Below are 12392 nucleotides of genomic sequence, written 5' to 3'. Positions count from 1 at the left end.
AGAAATCAAAAACACATTTTTTGAAAATGTAATGTCACTTTATTTTTCTCAAATAATAATAAAAATGCATTAATCCCGAAAACAATTTTTACAACAACTCAATAAATCAACTATGAAAGAGAGACAAGACCTTTCCTTTATTTAATCAATTCAAGAACATATCAGACCTTTGGCCATTTCACAATCTTCCAATTATTTTCACCTTTTAAAAATAACGCTAGAGGTACTATTACTTCTTGAAAATAAAGACAAAGCGTCCATCATATGGGATCATAAACAATTCGATATTATTCAATTGAGAGAACAACGCATATACAGCAGTAAAGTCTCTACAACTTGGAACGAGGAAATCAAGAAGCTCTGGTAATTCTATTCAATGGGTGAGTCTGAACAAGCCACTTGCCAAGACTGAATTTGAAGGAGGTGACTGATAAATTGAATTATTTAAAACTCGGTTGGCATCAAATTTTCTGCTTCTTGGAGACAATCAAGATAGGGTAAATCCAAAAATGCATTGGCCGTTTCAAATTAGGTATTATTTTCCGTCTTGACACAATTGATGAAAGGTACGTACGAATGAACAAACAGGCAGCTTGAATACTGGTACGCCATTAGTAAAATAAGACTGCTGCTTTGTCACAACACCTAATTATTGATTATTAAAAATATAAACCCAGTGTACCAGTCTAGCCCATATTAGTAATTATCTGATTTTAAACTACAATAAATATATTTATTTATATTACTCGTGGATATATCTCTCATTTTCAGGACGCTGTATTTCGCCAACAGCAATGCAAAAATAAAAATGTAATCAAATTTTTGTATTTGTGTGAGTGGATGTCTCTTGCTGTGTAAAAATCGCTGCTCTTCAAACTTTGAAAATCTGCTGTACAAACAATTGCGATTTTAAACATATAAAAATTAATAATTGTAAGGCCCGTTTGGGTTTCGTCACTAGTGAAAACTTAAGCAAGTCTGCCTGGGAGCGAACGCAGATCGATCTGGGCTGAATTGGCTAGTGGAATCATTATCAGCATCACATTTGGTGCGTAGGTATTTGAAATAAAAGAAATTCCAGGTCTCTTTAAAACAGCCGACTTAAAAGCTGTGATGAAAAAAAAACATTGGCAAGAGAGTAACTGCATTAGCCCTTCACTGCCGTGTGCATTGTATAAATACGCAACTCACTTCAGTTATTAGTCAATCACGCATTTACAAAAAGCAGTTTATAGAGACCACCCACAGTATTAGCACAAAAAATAAAAATAAATTTAATGCCATCAGGCTTGATTCTACGATTCGCCCAGGCACCGAGCAATGTTGCTCATCCAGTGACATTGTTTTAAAATTAAAAAATCATCGTAATGCATTAATTTATGTCTAGTGTGTAGATTGATATTTTTACTAGTAATCAAGATTCGTTAAGAAGACGGCCTGGTCCTGCAATACAATTTAAACAAAAAATAGACAAACTTTCACGCTAACTCGACGTCAGTTCCTTTGTTTCTTGATTTGTTTGTTTGTTTTTGATGAGAGTCAGACGTCATCACTTTGGCAGACGTTACACAAGTTTATCACTTAGCGGGATCAACTTGAGGGGGTCATCGGTGGGCGAGGATGTGTCCGCTGACGGCACTTGCTGGATCACCTCAATTTTGAGCTGCGGAGGCTGCGTCGACTGTTGCGTTGAGTTTGCTGCGTTGTTCATTTCCGACTTTATTCTCTTAGCGAGGTGGCTGCGTGAGTGTTTGCGCAAGTGGTCTTTTCGATAGAAGCCCTTGCCGCATTCCGGACAGATGTGCGTCTTCTCACCTGAGTGGATGACAAAGTGCAGGTTCAGGTGCTCCTTGCGCTTAAAGCCTTTCATGCACACCGAACATATGAATGGTCGTTCAGGGTTGTGGCCCTGCTTGTGCCTGTCCAGGTGCTCTTTGCGCTTCAGTCCAGCGCCGCAAATGTCACAGATAAACCTGAAAATGGGAAAACGAATTAAAAACTACTTACAGAACTCAGAAGCTGAGAAGCAATATATTATAAATTAAAAAAATACTCGCTTGCACTTGTCAAGAGTTTACTAGAGAAAATAATTTTTAAGAAAATTTAGCTTTGGGTTTGTGGTTTAGACAGGAAACCAGTCTCCAAATCCTGTGCCAAAAATTTATCAGATAAAAGGAATGTTCCAGCCCATGACCTAGAGGTATCTTGATGGGGAATATTCAATCATTCAAATTTTTTATGTGATGTATCATAATGAAGTAGTGGAGCAATAAAAATGTGGCAGCTCATGATTCAGAATAAAGTGTGACTTCACAAAGTCAAAATAGAAAAATCACTCTTTTACTGACAACATATTCGCATTATACAAATATATCGTATTTTTACAGACGCACCACAATTAATAAATTAGTTTTAGATCTAGACCCTCCTCACCTTCTCTCAATTTTATGAGCAACTAGATGTTGCTCTAGCAGATCTTTGTCCGGGTAGGCCATGTTGCACTCTGGGCAACAGAACAGCGTTGTGCCATCAAGGGCAGTGGTCAGCTGCACCTGTCCGGGTCTCATTTTCGGTTGTTTCACCTTTTTGGTGCCACGTCTTCTTTTCTTAGCCTTTCCTGCAGCATCAGCCTCTTCCGTAGCCTCAGGGGCAGCAACTGTGGTCACGGTGACGGTGCCCTCGCCTCCTTCCGGGTCTGGTAGGGTCGTCACGACAATGGGCTGCGCGGGGGGCAGCGTCACTGTGCAAGCTTCGTTATTTTCTCTTTTGATGCTTTCGGCGGAGAACTTCAGGAAGTGGTGCAAGCTGAGTGGAAGGGTTGAAGCGGGCAAACGTGACAGATACTCGGCCACTGTCGAGCCAGGCGTAGCTATACTTTGCCAGGTAGCGGGCATGGCAGCCGTCAGGGTTTGGCCTTGCAGCTCGATCTGTTGCTCGGAGCTGCCACCCTCTTTGCCGTCCTCGGTACCCTCCTCCCTCTTAATAGTGATTAGTTTTTCAACAGGCATGCCTGCGGGACGAAATTTGCGTTAAGTGTAAAAAAATCATATCAAATCGTGTTCAGAATTAAGAGCGTTTGAATTGTGTTTGGGAAGCATGAAATATAAAAACGTCATTGATGTGTTAATTACATATTCAAGAGATAATTTAATGATTAAGTGTCACAGAATATTATTTAATTAATTAAAATATGCACTGCATTCAAAGCACAATGGTTCTATGACACAGGTAAATTTATTGAGTGCAAATCACCTGCAACCCAAGGAAGAAAACAATATTTGACCCAACCCAACACCAACTTAAAAACAAAAAAGTACCGTTTAATGCATCAGATAAAGACCCATCTGCTTCTTGTGTCCGGAATAGTACTGTAAAAGCAGACAATGGTTCTGGTATGACAACGTAAACGACCTAAACGAAATATGTATTGATTTGACTCAGGAACAGTATTCACCTTTATCAGCATCTCCTGAGGGAGCAGCAACCACCAAGGTTGCGCACAGGTCTTGCCCTTGGATCTCCACAGGGATCATCTGGGTCTGGGTGCCTTTGCCATCAACAGTGATTCCATCCAGATCAGCAGGGTACGCAACGGTGAGCACCGTGCCAGGGGCACCGACCTGTGAGAAATGCTGCATGGACACTGGAGTGATATTGTACTTGATGCCGGCGTGGTTCAACACCTGTAAGGAGAAATTGTTATCGAAATTCTGTTCGTTAACAATTTCAGAGCAAAGCATTAGTCCTATGGTAACATAGTGCCTAGAAAGTTTCAAATTAATGGGCATAGAATTTTGAGCAAAAATCAATTTTCTTGAATTATAGCAAAAATAATATGTGCTGACGCATTTAACTTGATCTTGTAAACAAACTCGTAACGTTTTGCGGTATCTTCATTCATTTGTGTGCAATGGATCAAGTTAAAATGCTAAATTTAGTTTATTTACCGTGGAAATATACATTAAGGTTCCTTGTTTTCATAGTTTCAAATATACAGTTGAAACCAATCAGTCAAGTCCAAGAGAAATTGAATAATTTTCTTCCTCATTTAAATGTTTCAATTCATAATTATTATAAACTTGCCTGCACAGTGGCAGTGGGCTGGATGGTATGGGCGTCGACAGTGGTGGTGCCGTCTTCTTTTGAGGTTGACTGCTCGAGGTTGACCGGTACCGTGATAAGTGTCTGATTGGTGAGGGTGCCCGCCTGGCTGACCACCTCAGTGGGACGCAGGTAATGGATGCCGCCGTCGCCGCCACTAAGCACCACTGTGCCGGGCGGCACCGTTGTGGTCTGGCCGTTGGCATTTGCGAACTTGGCGGTAAACTGGTGCACAGGAATTGTGCCTGTGAAGGGCGCAGTGAAGGGCGTGAAGTTCATCGCACTCCACTGGGCTTCTGCAAATACACAGTTTAAACTTTAGATAAAATCTGAAGACTTAGACCATATAAAATATTTGGCTGTGCGTTGGAAACTTAAGTTCTTGTAATATCAAAACAAAGTGATCACTTTTTTAGAACCTCTGCTCAGCACTTTCCATAGGCTATGAGCCCACCGGGTCCCAAGTCCCAACAACACCACCAAGCGGATAACATGGGGACCGAGTGGCCGCAAAGGAGCTTGGGCCCAATGTGGCCGTCTTTTCGCCTCCCCGCACAGAGGCCATTATAATGAAACGCCAAATATTTGTCCCTAAAGCCGCTGGAAAGGTGCGATAACCAGTAAGTGGCGAATCGATGGCTTATTTGAGCATTTCCATTCACTTAAGTAACCATCTTTTGCCATCTCTGACATTGGGCAGCCAGTATTAGATCCCCAAACTGCTCAAATATCGCCAACTGCTTTGACAATCCTGAGAATGCCTTAGCAATGCGAGCCAACGAGCCAGTTCGATTAATGATCTGGAGCTCTTAAAATTCTTTCGTTTTTTTTTTTAATTCTAAGATCAAAATCGTTATTTTTTTTAAGACAAGGTGAAAGTAAGGAGTAGCTTATTAAATGATGATTGAAAATTGATTTAGGTAAGTGGGGTGAACTGAATAGGGTGGAGCTACCATATTATAGCTCCAACGCAAGCGGCAATAAGTTGAAAATGAAATTAATTTTATATCAAGAGGTGTAGAGCGAGGAGTAAAAAAAATTTCAAGGCAGGCTGCCTACAAAGAATGTAACAACTTAAATTTGTAGCTTCAACCTGGAATATGGCGAAGCCTTCTGCCCCAACAGACACTACTTACTAATCTCTCTAAATTATGGCCGGAAGTATCTTTAACGAAGTTTGACTTTGTGTTTCTGAACAAAACGAAAATATTGTGATGCTTTTTCTTTTAACTGAGGGGTAATTACTTGGACTATTAGTCAATTTTATTGTTATTGTTGTAACATCATTTTAAGCAATATAAATATTCCAGATTTTTCTTGGGAGTTGAGAAACGTAATAGTATTTTGATTATTACCAAATAGTTGCGTAAGCCCACACACCTGAACTGTGTTGAAATGGAAATTAAGGTGTTATCGTTGTGATATTGCATTATTTTGATATGCAACCAATATTCCATTTCTATGCTAACAATGTGTTCGCTGTAATTTCAAAAGTAAATATTCAGAAGGACGAGCACGCATATTATGCATTTTGTTATTTGTCCTATTCTAAAAAATTTGACTTCCTTGGAGTTAATGCTTTTTACAATTAGATAAATTTTTCAATTTTCATAGTATATCAAAAAGAAATTTTCTGTTTGAAATAGTAAAATAAATAAACTTCCACCTATTAGACGGTTGGCCAAGTCCCAAGGTCAAAGTATAATATGGTGTGAAATAAAAGGCATTCATTTGGTAATGCTTCATATTTTAAGGGTGGTTGAATTCCCAAAGAGTTGAGTAAAAAGCGATGAAAAAATCTTGGCATGGGGTAAGTGCACAAAATAAGCCTCGCATTGTGTTTAAGTAGCTATGGATTCAGCCTTTTCTATTCTATCAGCTTTAAGGTGCAGCAGAGTTAATTGGCAGGAAATTACAACCGATTAAAGCGTATGAAAAGTAGTTGCTGGACGAGACACAAATACGAGAAACCAAACTTAAGCACAAGTGATTTTGATTTGTAAATAATAAGAAAAAATATAACCAATAGTGGCAGAATGTGTATATTACCTTCTACTATGGGCTCAATGGTGGTAACCTTTGGTTTCGTAGGTCAGAGACCTACGAATCTGGTTTCTGCAAAGAAACACACAAAACAAAAATGACTAACGGCAACTGAAAAGACACAATTTCTAGGTAAAACCACCACCATGTCATCTCGTTCGAACGTGCAGACAAATATAGCACGGAATCAAATAATGTTAAGTGAACTTTCACCATGCACTAAAGGAATGTGTATCAGGTTGCAAGCGAAGGCATTAAATCGCTCACTACGAAGCGAAATCGCCAGCAAAGCGGCAAAGGTGTGCGTTCGAAAACTTGTAGAATCGATCAAATAGGGAAAAATGATAAAATAATAGCCACAGCGTGATTAAAAACGACGACCACGATGCATGCACAAAAGAAGAGGGACTCAAAGTCGTGCACTTACCGAGAAAATAAAATCGAGTTCACAGCAGTGTAGAAAGTAGCACAGAAAGTGGTCCAAGCCTGAAAGTGAGACATTTTATTCACAAACGGTGCCAAATCACAAATTTTCCGACTGGGCCCAGTCCCTGGACCGGCGAGGAATACAACAAACACACCCCTCGGGGGTTGTTTACGTCCCGGGGGTGGCGAAATGCTAGGAGAAAGGTGGCTTTGACCTCATTTTCCCGGCAGTAAATTGCGTACAGCCGGTCCCATTGATAGATTGACCGACTGAAAATCGGGTGGGAAAAATTCAAGGGCCCGCGGAGGGGCTCTTTTGGGCGAAAGTGGGGGCGAGTCCGCGCGCAGACCTACTTACGTCAAAAAACGCTCTGGCGCTTTTCAGCGGGGCAAACTGGCATATCGGTGAGACAGGGAGCGTGTATCATCTGCGGACAGAGAGCAAGGGTACGGTGAGAATCGGCCCAGAGTGCCGACGGTGAGGAACAAGTCGTGGCTGAGTGCCTTTGAGTGCTTCCGTTATGTGCTCTCAAATAGGGTCACTGGCTGACGGCCGCATTCGGTCATTAGCGACGTCGATTCGGCCACCGATTCGAGTTTCCTGGGAGGCTTACCTAACGAAGGAGCCGTGGGTAGAAGTCCTGTTCGGCATAACACCCCAATCCACCAAGCAAATGCGAAATTAGGCTCTTTATGCGTCGACAACACAACAAGGACGAAAACACCTGTACTTCGCTTGCGCTATTCGCTTGTTTTCTCTTACGCCAACGTTGCCGCAGCGTAAAGTTTGCGCGCGAACATTCAAATCTACACTCTGGAATCGGGGTGATTTTGCCCCATTTATTCCCAATTTTATTATTTCATCGAAAAAAATTGATGGAAATTTTATCGAAATTCTTAAGCAATTGATATACGCCGAAGAAATCACGCTGTTCGGCCCGATTACGCGTCCGCTTTCGAAGAACGGCGGCAACGGTGGCTGGAACTTGAACTCACGGTCAACGCACTCTCTCGTCAACACACGTGAAAAGGACGCCAGGGAAATATTTTCGATGCTCCAACCTGTGGCAGATAGATGGCGAGGTGGCGCCCGTCTTTGGTCTGGCCCGCTCTCTTTGACTCATTCGCATTTTTTGCCGGCCAGACATCGCGTCTGTCCCCCTGCCTCCGCGTGTTTGGGTTGGAGGTGGTGGTAGTTGGGATGCAGCCCCCACCAAACTGCACAGTACACACAAGCCCATTCACGTGGTGCGCTATGAATTGGACGCATAGTGGGGGCTGCAAACTCACAAACTCCTATGAATGAAGTTGAAACTGGTTCTCTTGAAAAAATAAATATAAAAACAGAATCCCCCCATCAAGAACGTAATTTTGCAACAAGGCGCATCAGCAGAGCAGATCTCGTTCCACTGCATGCAAAATAAATCGCTTCGAGTATTTACTCAACATTACATTGATAATGAGACCAGATTTTGAGTTTTATTTTGTTTATTGATGAACTTGAATTTTAAAAAAATCACATTTTAAAATTCTTAAGGTTACAGCTGTAATAGCATCACACATATGAAGGGGAAACATTTCAACCAGCCCATACTGTGGCATTAATTAATTACAAGATCTGTTGAATCCATTCAGCTCCAATGTGGGAGATGCGCAGTTTTATTATTGGCAGTCAAGAAATATTGTGGTGTCTAGCTCACAGATCAAAAACATAGAGATGCAACTTCAGAAAGACATCATTTGACCGAGTGACTTTGATCTTTAACAATAATTATTATTACAACAAGGATGCTTAAAATAACTTATAGTTGCTGTTTGATTTAAAATGCATACTCAAGATAAGGGTCTGTTTTGAGGGTTCCTCTGCAGTCTTTCCAAGTACAGTGCAAACAGCAATTTGTTGTGCTCATAGTAATACGGGCTGTCCACCTGTTCGATTTGGGGAGCGTATTGCGCCATCATTTGGTCGGTGACCCAAGGCGCAACGGTTGATGGTCCAGGCGATGGTTGCTGTTGGTATTGGTTAGTCTCCGGCAACCCATTGTGACCATTAACGCCGTTCATGAAACCATTCGAGCTGTGTCCCTGGAAGATAAAAAAGAGCATAAAAATTAACCAAGAAAGAAGTCTGTAAAATATACTGATTCTAAATTCGGTACAATTGAATTGCACCCAAGACATTGAAAATATAATCACGATGTCGAGGACCTCACATTCATTAAGCGTCTCTTATTCACAGGATGTTTATTTGTGAACAAATTGGGTGCAACCCAAGCAACACAAGGAGCGTTTACTATTTTCCTATGAATAGCCAGTTCATGGAACTTTTTTACAAATGGAAAGAGAAGCATAGGCATTCTTATTAAAATCTAAAATGAGTTCGTATTTTGGACGTGCGTTTAACTAAATTATAACTTTAAGGAAAAATATATGAAATTCATAACATGTTTGAATTCTATAAGACTCAATATTGCTAGTTAAACCAGACCAAAGCCATTTTTTAATTGAAATATACTCTAAAGCAAGGAAAATAGCTTCATTATCAATGAAAAATTAGCAGCTGGCATTACACCAACGCATTGATTTTCTAATGAAATCATCACGATCTAGATGTGATGTGACTAGATGTAGCATTCAGCAACATATATGGTAACAAAGTAATTTTGGTTTTTTGCAAGCATATGCCAAGCAAAATGGTATATTTTGATGAAGAGTCTTATGATGATCGAGTTTCTGCGATTACTTTAATGTCAAATTTCTCCTTAGTGAGATAATTATTTGATTTTCCGGATTTTCCTGTGTTTGAAGGAACAAACTAAATTGAGAACTGGTATGAAAGCATTTTTTTAATCCAAACCAGTTTAGAGATATTGTCATTTTAGCTAAGAAAGTAATAAGTCAAATAATAATTTTTAACTAATTTTACGAATATTTTCACATTTTTACAACACGATTGTTCTGTAAATATGTTAAATATACAAAAGAGGAATTATTCTTGCAAATAGAAATTCTGTTCCATTCTTCTCCTCAAAATTCTTGTACACTCAACTGTTTAATATTATAATTAATGTTATGTCCTGAAAGAAACGCAGGAAAAGTAGGAGTGCAAGCTAGTTGGATGATAGAAGTTGTGTACTCCATTTGCTAATAAGTAAAATCAGTTTTTTCTCTAGTTCGAAGATTGCCAAAATCGCTGACAAATGCACTCCTGATATTGCGACAGATGTAAAAACTTCAACTCTTCCCTCCAGATATTTAAAGTAATGTTAACAAAAATAGCCTTGTTTTTTATATTTTGGCACATCAATAAAGAGACAAAGCTAACTCCGCAGCCTAGATTTTGTTTTACAGGTGGTTTAGTACTGCTGATCACTCCTGAGGGGCCAAACTTCAACAACTGTACAGTAAAAGAAGCAAGAATTCAATGAAATATTTCCGTACACACTCCTGTTAAATCACAACTGAAATTAATTTGTGAAACTGGTTTTTGTATAATTTCCATATAACAGATGATATTGAAGTGCTTGCCACTACAAAAATAACGCTAGTTTCTATAAAAAATAAACATAATTTAATTCGTCAATAGTGGCATAAACTAAAAGTGTGGAGACTGGAGACCAAATTAATGTTTCCTTTTTTCAGTTTGCTATACTGACTTATAATTTAATTTTTCTGATTAGTAACTATCAGGTACTCTGTGAAATGCAATAATTATCAAGATAGCTGCATTTTACGCTTAGCCAAATAACAGTAAATGCTTCTAGTATGAGGGTAAACCATCCTAAATTCACCCAAATACAAAAAAATTACATTGTGCTGGTGGGGGGCTGGAAGATCATGGTGGTGGTTGTGGTGAGCTTCCACTTTATGGGCGCCCTGTAATGCCTCGTCGCCAATCACAGGTCTTGTCAGGTGAAGGTTGTTGATCCTCTTGGACAGTGGGACAAAATCACAGGCGCCGTCGTCACAATCTTGCAACGACCTCTTCCTGCTGTAAATTTCAAAGTAGCCATCAACGTTTAAGATCATGTCGAAATACTTTGAGGGGTAACAAAGCCATTCCACACTTTGTGCCTCATCTGCACTCGCCTCGGTCGCTGTTCGTTTAGTGACATCCTTCCAGGTCGAGACTCGAGTGTCTCAGGAACTACGTCTGCTGACTCTAGTCGGTCTTGTTCAGCGTGCAATGTCAAAAATGAGTGAAAAACTGCATCACGTTGCACACTCAATGACTGCGGAATGATTTTACAACACTGTTTTCTTTTCAACTTCGACGTTTTCAAAATACGAGCTATCATTGGCTGGACCGTTTCGATATCTTTCAGATGCTGCCCCCTTGCGGATGAAAGTTTTACTACCTGCTATACGTGTGAAGCGAGAAGTCTAACTTTAGGCACTCTTGTAATTCACGCGACGCACCTTTCCCGAAAAGCCAAAAGGATGAAATTTAAAATTATAATAATTTAAGTAACATAAAGTAATACTAACAGGGACTGCAAGTACATTAATGCACAAAATTTACACCTTATTTCTCGTCTCTACTCTAAGTTAGTAGAGCTCTCAGCTATTCAACTCAATGGAGCACACATTTTTTGTTAAAAAAGGTAAAGTGCGCATAATGGCATTAACAAAATTAAATAAATAATTAGTTTTCCATTTATATTGTGTTTGGAATGCAATAAACCATTAATAATTTTTAAGTTTCACATCTGAATTGATGTGTCTCATTGCTGGAAAGGAATGATTTTTCCGATTTTTCTTTAAATCTGGGTGTCAAATGAAGAATTTCCGCATCACTCGGTATGCTTGTCTTTAAATGAATGAAAATACTTATTTTATTTCTAGCGCAACAAGTTGAACTTCATAAAATTATTTAGAAATTTTTGTCTAACCTAGCTTCAACAATTTTATTTGGATTGTCTCATTATGTTTATGCTTTTCGATGCGGAAGCCAAAGCCAGGCCCTAGAAACCAACGAAGCAAACAGAGGCCGACGTGCCAGAATCAAAACCACTATGTACGTCCTGTTATTTGAGATAAAAGTTTAAAAAGAAAACTTTAAACAAGATATATCCAGCCTGTCTATATGAATGCCACACTCAATCTCACAACTCTGCAGGAACTTAAAAAATTGTATCGTGAAAAAATTTACTTCTTGGAATTTGAATAAAAACCAATTACATCTGCGAGGGCATTTTTCTTGGTATTTTTAACTAAAATGATAGTATAGCAACCAGCTACTTGCTGATTTCACCTTTCCAGCATGCGTGATTTGGCTTTACGGGACGAATGTCTAGCGTTTCAATGCAGTCCTCGGTGCGGGGGCAAGTGGCCCTTGAGTGGGATGGGTCCCTGTGCGCCCTGGTACGCCCATGTTATCCGTTCGCGGTGTTATTGGGACCCGGGTTTCAGCATTCGTGCTAGTGCAGTGCGCGCCCTTCCCGGTCCGAGGACAGGGATAAAAAGAGCAAAAATAAAATAGACTTTAACTTCATTTCAATTCTACAGTTTGTATCCTATTATATTACGGAGTTAAGGCAACCTTTTGTATTATGAATTTCTATATTAAATATTTACATAGTGTGTGTATAATTAAAGTTCACTTTGTGTTTTGTGTTAGCCAGCAGTCATCAATACAGATTAAATATCTCCACGCTCTTTTACCTCATCAGAATACCAATAGTAACATATCATGGACAAAAATGGTGTCTTTTTATACCCTTTTGGTTGCTTTAAGACGGTTGCAGAAATCAAGAAAATTCACTATTTGCTTTTCCCTAAAATACATCTTCCATAAGTCAGAAAAAATTTAAAAAATTATG

The 12392-nt window shown here is 39.5% G+C and overlaps 2 protein-coding genes across 6 annotated transcripts; both read right to left on the bottom strand.

The window, feature by feature from the left end:
- Nucleotides 1-16: 16 nt before the first annotated feature.
- LOC135941065 (transcription factor E4F1-like) lies at nucleotides 17-7338 on the bottom strand. Of its 5 annotated transcripts, none has more exons than XM_065486290.1 (9): nucleotides 7185-7338; nucleotides 6929-6998; nucleotides 6572-6630; nucleotides 6151-6216; nucleotides 4084-4397; nucleotides 3455-3710; nucleotides 3318-3389; nucleotides 2434-3010; nucleotides 17-1973 (listed from the first exon to the last, which is right to left on the bottom strand). In XM_065486290.1, exons 5-9 carry the CDS (start codon nucleotides 4378-4380, stop codon nucleotides 1565-1567), a joined length of 1611 nt encoding a protein of 536 aa, XP_065342362.1. In that variant the 5' UTR covers nucleotides 4381-4397; nucleotides 6151-6216; nucleotides 6572-6630; nucleotides 6929-6998; nucleotides 7185-7338; the 3' UTR covers nucleotides 17-1564. The 5 variants fall into 5 exon arrangements, with proteins under 5 accessions (XP_065342362.1, XP_065342365.1, XP_065342366.1 ...); XM_065486293.1 differs by having other exon boundaries at nucleotides 3318-3368; XM_065486294.1 differs by having other exon boundaries at nucleotides 3455-3683.
- A 702-nt stretch (nucleotides 7339-8040) lies between these two features.
- Nucleotides 8041-10843, bottom strand: LOC135940416 (uncharacterized). Its single transcript, XM_065485290.1, has 4 exons — nucleotides 10660-10843; nucleotides 10381-10561; nucleotides 8404-8655; nucleotides 8041-8329 (listed from the first exon to the last, which is right to left on the bottom strand). The coding sequence occupies exons 1-3, from the start codon at nucleotides 10683-10685 to the stop codon at nucleotides 8404-8406; spliced, it is 459 nt and encodes a 152-aa protein (XP_065341362.1). The 5' UTR covers nucleotides 10686-10843; the 3' UTR covers nucleotides 8041-8329.
- Nucleotides 10844-12392: the final 1549 nt, after the last annotated feature.

The sequence above is a fragment of the Cloeon dipterum genome, chromosome 3 (assembly GCF_949628265.1).
Source record: "Cloeon dipterum chromosome 3, ieCloDipt1.1, whole genome shotgun sequence".
NCBI lineage: Eukaryota > Metazoa > Arthropoda > Insecta > Ephemeroptera > Baetidae > Cloeon > Cloeon dipterum.
Note: the sequence above shows the minus strand (reverse complement) of the source record. Positions and strands in the feature narration are given on the sequence as shown.

Excerpts from the sequence above, each read along its gene's own strand:
- LOC135941065 (XM_065486290.1), bottom strand. The coding sequence starts at position 4,380 with ATGAACTTCACGCCCTTCACTGCGCCCTTCACAGGCACAATTCCTGTG. Across the intron at positions 3,711-4,083 it reads AGCCCACTGCCACTGTGCAG|AATTTCGATAACAATTTCTC; the intron begins GCAAGTTTATAA and ends GTTAACGAACAG. Across the intron at positions 1,974-2,433 it reads GCTCATAAAATTGAGAGAAG|GTTTATCTGTGACATTTGCG; the intron begins GTGAGGAGGGTC and ends TCCCATTTTCAG.
- LOC135940416 (XM_065485290.1), bottom strand. The coding sequence starts at position 10,685 with ATGTCACTAAACGAACAGCGACCGAG. Across the intron at positions 10,562-10,659 it reads CTAAACGAACAGCGACCGAG|CAGGAAGAGGTCGTTGCAAG; the intron begins GCGAGTGCAGAT and ends TGAAATTTACAG. Across the intron at positions 8,656-10,380 it reads CAGCCCCCCACCAGCACAAT|GGACACAGCTCGAATGGTTT; the intron begins GTAATTTTTTTG and ends TTTATCTTCCAG.